General features: G+C 40.2%; 1 protein-coding gene across 1 annotated transcript; it reads right to left on the bottom strand.

The window, feature by feature from the left end:
* Positions 1–4,669: 4,669 nt before the first annotated feature.
* oaz2a (ornithine decarboxylase antizyme 2a) lies at positions 4,670–10,563 on the bottom strand. The gene is given in 6 exon segments (XM_069189733.1): positions 4,670–6,916; positions 7,183–7,268; positions 7,985–8,157; positions 10,077–10,157; positions 10,159–10,225; positions 10,496–10,563. Coding segments are annotated over 6 exon segments (606 nt in total). The 3' UTR covers positions 4,670–6,785.
* Between the last annotated feature and the right edge of the window lie 1,359 nt (positions 10,564–11,922).

Below are 11,922 nucleotides of genomic sequence, written 5' to 3'. Positions count from 1 at the left end.
TCAGAGACTTTTTGTTTGTTTTCGCTGGCTTCTCATGTCTCTATTCTGCACCACCTAGTGTACATCCATGTTAGAAATCAAAATAAAGCCTTACCAGTCAGGACTGTGTAAGTTATATTAGGGTTGTCTTTAAAAGAACAGCTTTAAGCAAGGGTTCAACACATTTATTATGTGTTGAATAATAAATACCATCATCACTTAGTGAGGGGGGGAGGTTATACCTTAAAACTTGGTAGAACAGAAATCTTAGTGGTCTGAGTTCACCCTCAAATCCATCATATCAAGCAAGTGGATCTCATCATATCAAGCAAATATCTACAGTATTTTGTGTAATAAAGCTACAAAGGTAACTGAATCTTGGACTTAACACTATACCAGGTTAAATTGGGCAGTAGTATGGAGCAGTTTTGACTGGAAGGTTGTGGGTATGACTCCAAGATGAGATACTGCTCTTCCAGCCTTTTACTTCGCTCAAACTATTCCAGTTAAATAGCCAGCTGTGTAAATGCATGCAGATGTAAGTCACTTTGTGTAAAAGTGTGCAAAATAAGTAACAATTAGCTGAATGTTTCAGCAGCTTTTGGCAAACTTGACTTATCAGTATCAAGCTAGATAAGGTCTTTTTGGTGTATAAATACAGGGACAAAGCTTGTAGCTGACAATCCTTAAAGAGTTTAGGTAAGTCAGATTTGGAAGGATTAACCATTAATATTTTATAGGTTTTCATTTAGATTGTAACTATGAATTTGAAAGACTCCATGCCTGTGCACACAGACGGAATCTGCACAGTAATGCCATAATTCAAATTTGGTGACAGCTTGGGGGAAAATAGGTTATGTAAGGTGTGGAAAAGATTAGGGTCGCAATTAGGACCTGGAAGTTGTTGCCTATCAGACACTTTATTGGGTATGATGTCACCTACCATCCTGAAGAGCTCCAGTCATTTATATATTTGGTTTGACCTGGAGCCTATCCTTGAAAGCACTGGGTGCAAGAGGGTTACATCCTGGATGGGACACCAGTCCCTCAAGGGGCACAAACTTACACCAGGGCCATTTTTGTTCTGAAGCCATTAATCCTACTGGTATATCTTTGGACTGTGAGAGTCAACTCTAGTGAACGTGGGGAGAACATACAGATTCCACACAGATAGAGTAAAAGAAAAGAGTAGGGGTGTAACCCCGGCGTCCTGGCCACATTTCCCATTGGCCCTTACCAATCATGGCCTCCTAATCCTCATCTATGAACTGGCTTCATCCCTCTGTTCTCCTCCCCACTGAGAGCTGATGTGTAGTGAGCTTACTGGCGCACTATGGCTGCCGTCGCATCATCCAGGTGGATGATGCTGCACACTGGTGGTGGTGGAGGGGATCCCCAGTACCTGTAAAGCGCTTTGAGTGGAGTGTCCAGAAAAGTGCTATGTAAGTGTAAGCTATTATTATTTTGTATTATAGCGCCCCAGTGCTGTGAGGCAGCAATGATGACTTCTGCACCACTGTGTTTAGCGATGTATATGCCACAAAGCAAAGCTCAAATACACAACTGAAAACTGCGGTGCAAGCATTAAACTCATTATCTGAGGGTCATTCAAATGTAGAATATTTATCTTTTTTGTAAAGCTCGATGTCCCTGTATGTCGGTCCTTTTTGCATTCGAAACCGGCTCAGATTGCGCAAATTCGTAGGCGCAGATGGACTGAGCTATAGACTCATACGCGCACTTGGCGTTTTGTGGCGCAATGTCACATTTAAAGAAACTTAATAGGATAAGATGTAGTCCACGAAAGACGCTATTGTGTCGTATTGAGGAATTTTCCTATCTTGAATATTCACCTAAAAGCGGTGTGTACATTCGTTTTTTTTAGAAATAATCCTATATCCTTCGATAGCCCTATAATTGTTATTTTGTGGCCACTTAAAATGTTTCCTAATCCTATTTCGGTTTTCCCTATGTATCAAATTGATCGAGCATTGGTCACTTGGTATCAAATTTGGAAAGTGGATGCAACATTCAGGGAAGTTCTAGATGTGTTCATTCCGCGCGCAGTATGCGGGTTTTTCTGCACACATTTGTTTTTAAAAAAAGGTATATAACCTTCACAGTCTGCGCCAAACATCACGTTGTTTTGTTATATACTGTAGCGTTTTCGAGTTCACGCAGCACAAAGGACAAGTGGAGACGAGATAGCGAAACGAACGACTGCTTTAATTCTCTCATTAAAACCAAAACAGGATTTACACACACATAAGGGGACCGACGGAACACGTACACAGGTTGAGGGTGGTAACTCGTTATCAGAAGAATATACACTTACAAAGCTCCACAGGACACTTACACTAATATAGCACTGTTTACATAAGCAGGGTCAGCTGCTGGTCATCGTGCTGACCCTCAGACTCCCCGCCTGCTTCGCGGTACCTCAGCGCCTGGGTGCGCTTCCGCCTCACCACCGGGCGGGGGCGCTACAATACTTTTCAATGTCTTCGATCTCGCCCAGCTTAGGTTTGTCTGTATGGGATATGAACGTGACATGGATAGGTAAGTATCGACATTTGAAAAAGAACCAACTGCTTTGAATTATATTTTAGCGTGAACCTCAAAAGGAAAGTGAATTAATCATAAACCATCAAAGATGAGGTGCGTAGCTGCACTCGCCAGGAAAATATGACGTAATCTTAACGTGCTAAGTATTGTCGGACAGACGTGAAGGGCAAATTGAAGAAATGCTAAGTGCTCAAATTGTGGTTTCTTTTTAAAGGCGCAATTGGGAATTAAGTGCATTTTGCACGTCGACAGAGCAGGGTCTTAGAAAACAGACTGGAGTGTACTTGGTAATATCTTTAGTTTTACTCCGCGATAAAAAAAACAACGAAAAACAATCATCCAGCTCTTGTTCTGACGCATCATCTTGTCTTAACACGACAAGCTGTCTTCTGTAAGTACAGTCGAAGAAGCAGATGTTGCTGTGAAATTACATCAACTTGCATTCATAGGGATACATAAAGTTCACTAAGACCTATTTTTGTTTGTAACCTCTTTTAGTTTATGAAAAGCCGATATTTAAGTAAATTGGGAACATTTCTTTTTGCAGTATCACATTTTACCCCTTTCCTTACAAATAGCAATAAAGTAAGCACAATCAGAATGTAACTTGCATTGTTTAAACCTTCTAATTAATGCAGTACTGTCATTATGAGCTCCATTGTCAAGGTACCTGACCACAGTTGGAGCAGTCTCATGATCTTTTACCCATTGTTGGCGTAATGGCTCTCATGAAAATACACATCCAGTTTTCTGTCATTTTAAAAATTCCATGTTGTTACGGTGTTGGTGTTGAAATGGTTTCAGCTTGGTGAACATTTCTCCCACAGTAGATATTGGTGTTGGCTTTCTGTCCCTTGTTGAGTTCTAGTCTTTTGATTTTTTTTTTACAGCCACCATAATGTGTTTTTTGTTTCAACACAACTTTCTGAAGTTTCAGCTCCCTTTCAATTGTATTCTTTATTTTTTTATATGAATGTACACATTAACAGCAGAGATACTATTCAAGATTCATTTTCTAGATTTGGGTTTTTCTTTCCCTTGTCCCTGCTTTGTGTAAGGTTAGGCCAAAGGGTAAGCAACTGTATGAATTCTGTTCTGTAGTAAGTCTGTTCCTGCTCATCATTCATTATTGAGAAAATCCATGCTAAAGTATTGTATAACATTAAATATTGAATATAAAAATCCGACTATATAAAACAAGTAGTTTACATTTTAGGGGTGGTGGGGGGTGTTGTATATGAGCTATTGCACAACAGCCTACTTGGGGTTAAGACACCAGTGATCTTCAGCACAAGGAACCCATTAAGACTCAATACTGTACAGGTGACAGTGGTCTGAAGCGGGGGTCTCCTGCAGATCATGGAGGGCCTACCGTCTTCTGGTTTACAGTCCTACAGCATCAATTAACCCGTTTTCTCCAACCCAGAATGTTGTGTGTGTTCCGATTGCAAAAAGTGTGCAATGTGACCTTCCTGAATTTGTGATTTATTGATTGACTCATTTGGATAAATGCACTAGGGATTTTCAGAAAGATCATACCTGTACATGTAACAATACCACATGTACAGAGTGTAATGTTGCTGGTGTCAAGCTGATGATCCAATGTATGTTGTTTAGAGCATTTAATCAGCAGCTGTGGACGCTTTGTGGACAGTACGTTAGAGCTTCTTAATAACATCCTGTGTGCAAACGGGTTTTCTCCTTTTGTATTAATCTTCCATATTGCCATGCTGGTTAGCGTTTGCCAGTTGCATTTCTCGAATTGTCCAGTTAGACCTTAAGTGTGATCAAATGTATTGCAACTTCCTTTGTACTGGAATTCCTACAGACTGTGGTATGAGCTCCCAGAAAGCATGTTAAAACGATGGCATCTTCCACGTTTTTCACTTCACTCAGCTTTTTTCATGCATTTGCAGCACCTTCTTGCTATTGTTCCTAGCCTTTTATCAGGCACTATCACTGGTTTTTCATATTTTCTTTGCTTTATCTTCATGGAAGGGATTCCTAGATTACTGTGACAGGAACCGTGACCGATACAATTCAGTGTGGTTCACTCTTGTAGCATTGCAACACGGGACTCTTAAGAGGTTTTATAAATCTAAAATAAAAGACACAGAGTCAAGCATTAAAGTCAAACTTTAAACTTTATGTTAATTTCTAATATACATAAAATCCAAAAGTATGAGTATGGATTGCCCTTTTAGGATTTAAGTCCATATTTCCCTGTAAACAAAGATCTCTGAAAAGAAGGAAAATATAAGAATATAAGAATTTTCACAATGGAGCTCATAATGACAGTACTGCATTAATTAAATATAAGAATCTGAATAGAAACAAGTCTTAACAGTGTTGTAATATTCACTGCTCAGTTAAAAAGCTAAAGAAAATACAATCTCCCCCTACAAATAAGCAAACTAAATCCTCTTGTAGACATACAGACAAAATGTAATGCGAATTCTATGCCGTACTCCTTTTTGACTTGGTTGTGGTCTTCCGAGTTATCCAGGATAATTATGCTGGGGAATGTATAGCTGTATTTCATCTTGCTGGCTTTAGTTAGCTACTCCTGAAGTCAGGTGTGGGCCCAGAAGAAATCAGTCATTTAACCCACCACCTAGAAAACCCACTATTTTGTGATGGTATTGGGTTGAGTTTGAAATTTTCACATCGGCATTGTTGTTTTTATTTAATGCAGGCCTTGATGAGTAAGAGCATGCCAGAGTTTTAAGATCAGAAATAATGCAGAGGTTATTGGTTCAGATTATCTTGGATTGAGAACTGAAGTGCTAGTGTTAATGCAGACCAGATCTTTGGCAATGTCCTAAGGCTTCTGCAGGCCTGCAAAAGGATCAAAGTGTGGGAACACAATGTGTTGTATCACATTTAACACGGTATATAAATACATCTGAATATAACTTTTTTTGATATGATGCTGTCCTGTTATTTTTGGGGAAACCATACCCCATGGCCTGTGGGATAGCACAAGACTTTCACATACTGAGAGTGCAAGATATGATATCCCCAGCCTTCCATTTGGTATGAAGATGCCCTGTGTTCTGCCTTCACTCTTCCTCAGTGAGAAAAGGAGCACCAGTGAGTGAGGTAGCACCCAGGCTTGCTTGAGCTGGTGATGAGCGGTCCTTATCTGGTTGAACTAACCCAAATGATGAAACACTAGCTAGCCTACACTCAGAGATTTGAAAAGGGTGGACCTTTTCAGTTTCTCCAAATGTTTGCACCCTTGCATCAGTACTTGCTTGACATATGATAATATGAAATTTCATTGTTTCAAAGTTACACAGCTCTGCCTATCGTATCCTATTGCTTTCTAGGTCCTTACTACATTTCTCAGATCTGAAGAAGCTGGCTTTGACAGTTCTTACTTTAGATGCAGCAAGAGATGCAATGGGCTAGGTAGTGGTAATGTGGTTCTCCATGCAGCAAGAGTATAGGTGACAAATGCCATAGCTGTCCATCCTTTTTCTGACTTAAAATTTCACTCTTTTTTTTTTTTACCCTTGAAAATCAGGCTGAAGGAACATTATGCTGCCTTATGCTAGTGTATTATCCTGTTATAGATGCTGCCAAATGCCAAATCCCAGGTTGCTTTGTAACCCCTCTTGTAAATAAATGATATATATGTATAATAGTTATAGAGAAAATATAAACTAAGATGAAGTAACTTCAACATAATAGGAGTGAAATTGTTTCCACTGAGTTTGTGAACAGAAATTCATGCTTTGTTGATGGTAGTTCAGTTTTGAACTACTATTAAAACAAGGGCCTATCTCAAAACGCACGGTTTCAAATCAGATTATGAGGAAAGACTCTCTCTTTAATGTATTTTTCCCTTCTCACATAATCCGAGAACTCCGATATTCAGTGCAAAGCATTGGAGGTTACATAGTATTTTTAGCACCAGACGACCTACTTACGAGTATCCTGTTCTGTCTGCTAAGGGCTGCTTATTTAAAGAACCGAAAAAGAAAAGCAATTAATGAGATTGTGGATTGGTCTAAATTACCCCCCCACCCCCCTTCCCTGTGAATACTGCCGATTCTCCTGTCAGAGATGTCTGGGGAACTGATTGTATTTGCTGTCCTATACCTAAGATTTGCCTTGAGCTGTTTTTATTTGCACAGTGTTGCGATGTCCGATGTCTGAGTAGAAAAACAGCAGTGGGTCAAGTCATTCAAATAACCCAGATGGTTATGGAGAGCTATGGCCATGACTGGATGCCTTCATTCTTCATCAGAGGTGTTTTGATCCAGAGAGTAGACCATAAACATAATGTCTGGATGGGTGGGCACCAAGGGGTGGCCTGGTTTCACAATCTCAAAGCCCAGATAGTGGAAAGTCCTTGTGATAGGCACTGCAAGAGACAGTAAAATAAAGACAATAATTCACTACAGTGTCAGGCTATGATAATGAGAACCAAATTATGTAATTTATTGAAGAAACAACCATGTAATGAGAACAGTACAAGTTGTTTTAGAAACTGCAAACGAGAACGTTTGTAACATTAATGATTCTCCTTAGTTCCAAGGTTCTCAACTGACATTACAAGTGAATACGATTTCATGGCTCAAGCTTTCTTTATTGCAAAGGCAGAATACGGTACAGAATAAAAACACTTACATCGATCTTCCCTGCTTTTTTTAAACCACAGGAACACATAACTGACTTTCAGCTTCTCTTCAGCAAACTCCAGTAATGCGGTCAACCTGCCACAGAGAGACAGACAGAGCAGGAGTGAGAGAAATGACACACCAGTCTCCTAAAAAGAACACTTATCATAGCTATAGTTTCACCTTTCTTCAAACTCCTGTTTCTAAAACCATCCTCTTTGCCAGTATTCTAAACATACACTTGATCCAAAATCAGCAGTTGTGTGGCAGATACGAATTTAAGACCTCTTCCACAAACAATGTGTACCCTCACAACACACTGCATTGATACAGTAACTTTTTTATTTTTCTCCTGAAATGTTTTTCAGCTTTAGTATTTCAATGCTTAGCAAAAAACTGTTCTCCCACAGGAAAATGCAGAGATTTTCTGCAGTTCTTGTAGTGGCCAAAGAGAGGGATTCAAATTCCTCTTGACTAAACGGATATATAAACAAAAACCTTACATCTCTGACCGATCATTTATTCTTTCTGCTACTTAAAACAGTTTTAATATAATTGTCTACTGCTTTTGGTAATCCTGCTACACACATCTTGACTAGTATAAAGAATGAGTTACTCATGATGTACATTACAAAGGGATGGAGTTCAACAGACTGCAAAGGAACAGGTAAAGGTTTATTCCATGGAGGAAAGAAATCACATTTCGGCTGTGGAGCCTTCTTTGGTTTTTTTTTTTTATCTAATCACTACCTGAGCTGCACGTTTGCCTGGTCTTCTGTTCAAGAAGAAAGAGAAATGTAGCACAAACTTACCCCTCCTTACTTCCTTCTGGAAGTGCCCCATCTGCAATTTCTAGAAAGAGGCTGCCCCCAGAGAGGACGGCCTCCCAGCAGCAAACCCGCGTCTCCGTCAGCTGGTACTGGAAGTGGAGGAGAGGGGGTGTACCATTCACTGAAGCAGTCTGTGTTACTGTGAGCCTGTCGTCCTGGGGAAAGACGGAAGAAACCAAATACTATTGGTATCTTTACAGACCCATAGTGCTTTGAAGTTTTACTCAGTCAGCATTATCACCCTGCTTTCTGCACTTTACCTATAAAAAAAATAATCTTCCTGTCCCATGCCATTAAGATTCTTTAAGAGGCTAGCAAATCATTTATTAACTGCATTCATGTTGTGCTTTTCATTTCAAAGGCTTCTTCAATAAAGCACTTAAACAGAGCCCCACGTCATACACTACAGGAGTGATTTGCTGCAACAGCTGAATTAAGGGAGAACCTCATGTAGGACAGACTGTGGAAGCGCCCAGTGGAATTTAGCCAGGACACTTCCTACTCCCCTGCGCTTGCAGGAATTCCTGTAGGCTCTTTAGCAAGGTTTTGTGTGAAATACAAAAAATGTGCATCCTGAGGGAAAATTGCCACCTACTGGTCTACAAACGCCACTCCCAGCAGTAAGCTTTTTCCTTGGTGGGACCCTCTCCCAGTACTTCTGAGGCCTAGCGAGGTATGGGCTAGCCTTTAAGGCAGCAAATTAAGTGAGCTGAGCTAGAGGTCATTGCTATTAAGTACAGTTATATAACCTTTGTGCATAAATAAAAAAAGGCTGAAGTAGTTCAAGTAGGGAGCTGCGTCAGCATGCGTAGGCTGCAAAGGAACAAGTAAAAGGTTTATTCCATGCTGAAAAGAAGAAAGGAAACAATTTCGTCTGTGGAGCCTTCTTCAGGTATGAGGGTCTGCTCACACCCGAAGAAGGCTCCACAGCCGAAAGGTTTCCTTTTTTCCCCCACCCTCTTTTCAGCATGGAATAAACCTTTACTTGTTCCTTTACATAAAAAATGGTAGAGGACTGGGTATTTTCAAATGGCTGCTTTTCTTGTATTTCACTGGAATGTAATAGTAAGATTTAAAAATGATTTTCTTTATTACACATAAAATAACATGATTATTCTTTTAAATCCTGTTTTTCTTTCCACATTCTTAAGAGTAGCTGCTTTTGGTCATAAACCAGAAATGAGTGCAGAATAACATTTGCAGGTTGACAGACAATACCGGTGATACTTTTGAAGAGAATAGTACTGCTTTGATAGCCAGCTCTTTCAGGTGTGAGGATGATAATAGTCCAGATATTAATGATCTGTCTGATCCTAACCCGCTTAGCTCTAGGACTGTCTCGTACTTATTAACATTCATTAACAAGAGCAGGCAAGCAGACAAAGGTGACATTTCCAAACAAAACAGCCTTAATTAGCATTCATTTAACAGGAGATAACCCAGGTGGAAGCTTAGGTTCCTTTTAAATGCAAAATTGAGTCGTAAAATGGTGAACTCCGTTTCAACCACAAAATAGATAGCATTAACTATATATTTCCACTTCATTCCTGCTGGAAAGAGCTGTTAGCCGAAATATTCCTCTAAATTCTGTTCAGTTAAGGTGGATCTTTTTCTGCACTCAAGTAAAATCATCAGTGCTTCAATTAACATGGAGGATATAAAGAAGGACAACACGAGATGTTCTACATTTTGTAGAGCCAATAGAATAAAGAATATTTTGGCATATTGTGAACTGCCCTTAAATAGGTTGTAAAAAAAAAAATATCTTCATTCTGCTATTCTACACGTCTGGTAATACGACATTCTCTTGCATCTGGAAGTTAGTATGTACATAACTCCAAAACCTTGCCAAGAAGTCTCTGCTGAAGATTTGCCACTTTAAATGTGTTAATTTTTAATTCCATTTTCCCTGCTGAATGAAGAACTGTTTTACTACTTATTCATAAAAATAAAAAGCAATTCTGCTGACACTGACGACTTGTAAGGATTAGTGCTTGACAGTGAGAAATCCCAGGTTAAAGACATGAGGCACTTTGATCGGACGAGCCTGGTATGAAGTCATTCTGGGCCTTACCTTATGTAGGAGCACAGTGAGAGAGTGATCCCTGCCAGTCCCTCGCCCACCCGGGATCTTCAGTAGTGGGTGAGGGGCATCAGGAGCACCACAGAGGCCCTGGAGCCTGGTGCCTGGTGCAGTGAAGCTTGGAGCTCGTTAATGAAGTACTGCAGAGAGACACAAAGAAAGGGGGCTGTAAGCAACACATTACAGCAGCATGTTATAATCTAGAGATTCATGGACAGATTCAGAAATGCCCCAAGAGGTCTTGTTAAATTAAAGAAGATCAACTTAAGTAAAGAAAACAGTAGGAAGGACTTTTCCGAGGAAGTACCATGTTCCACTTCCTTTCCCCAATACAAGGATTAACAGGCCTTCAACTGCTCCACTAAAACTCCCATCTGCCTGGTCTACAGTGGCATGATCCCAGGACCTACACTGGATCTCCACATTCTGGCGGAGGCTCAGCTGCATGATTGTGCCCTCTGTGCAAAGTGATTCCCATAGTGCCTGTCCTCACTGAAGTACCCACTGATGAAGGGCACAGCTGGTGACCACTTGTCAAATATGTGTAGTTTTTTTATCTTGAGAGTGATGTCATGGCGTCACTGTCATAATGCCACGACGGAACAAAGAGTTTGGTAAAGCTGAAACTTTCCATCACCTGGACTGCTGATGCTTTGTGTATTTTATTCATTTTGCTTTGTGCAATAAATCAAGTTAAAGTAAATAAATTACCTTCAACCATCATTAAACCAATCACTGCCATTTGACATGCCTACTTCGTAGGCACTCAGTTGGATTATTTCCTTTGAGTACATCTTTTTAATCTACTTCTAAGTATCCATTATAACTGAGATGCTCATGACTCATATTGCCAAGCCTGCCAAATAGCCATGGTCATTTTGATGGAGCAGTTAGTGGCACTCTTCTGCCTAGAACAGAAAGTCCTAACTCATGTTAAACCACCCCACTATGGTGACCAGGGACATATTTCTGTAGGAGGTGCAGTCCTTCAGATAAGACAAGGTGCCGACTACTTTGACATTAAAGACCCCATGAACCTATTCAAAGGAGTGAGGGTGTGACCACCATTATAGACAAATTCCACCCTGAGCCCCAAGTATAGTCTACCCTTCATTTAACCAGTAAAGCAATATTTTGCTTCTATACCTGGGCTGCTGCTTGTGCATAATGGCTTTTGTGCATCACCCAGGTACAAGTTGCACATTAGCTGTAGATAAAGTGGACACCCTCCTATTTGTAAAATGCTTCATAAAAGCAAGAAATTAAATATGAACCAAAATAGAAAAAGAAATTGGGTAACAGCACAATGGACATATTTGACAGAAATATGTATCTTACATGCACCTACCTACATTTTTTAAGATTCAATCAAGGTGTCGAATCTGGCTTTCCCATGCTACTGTCTGCATTTGCTTGCATGGCTTGTGAACTTGTGCTGCAGCTTTAAAAATACAGAGGATGTGACGTTCTGGAGGACAGCCAGAGGTGGGTGTTTGCATCACAAATAATCACCTGATCATGTCTGTTCTGTAAACACAGCCACAAATAGCACAGTGGTTGAGAGCACAAGTCTTGCTCTCAGGTTACAGTGCAGAGGTTTTTGTCTATTGCAGCACTCAGAAGCGCAATCCTCCCTTTCATTTGCAAGATAAGCTAATTGCGTCTCTCTTCGTGCAGCTACCGGCGTCCAGATACATTTGCTCTTTAAATTCCAGAAGTCCCTTTTGATTGTTAAGTTTCATATTCAGGGCAGGTTGATGCAACCTTCAGCAACAGTGATGACAGACCAAATTCCTAGCTCTAGGATTTCCTGGTTGGCTGATGGACAGTAGTTTTA

This window comes from Lepisosteus oculatus, chromosome 5 (genome assembly GCF_040954835.1).
Source record: "Lepisosteus oculatus isolate fLepOcu1 chromosome 5, fLepOcu1.hap2, whole genome shotgun sequence".
In the NCBI taxonomy this organism is placed as follows: domain Eukaryota; kingdom Metazoa; phylum Chordata; class Actinopteri; order Semionotiformes; family Lepisosteidae; genus Lepisosteus; species Lepisosteus oculatus.
The sequence above is the reverse complement of the archived record's forward strand: the minus strand, read 5'-3'. Positions and strand labels throughout refer to the sequence as shown.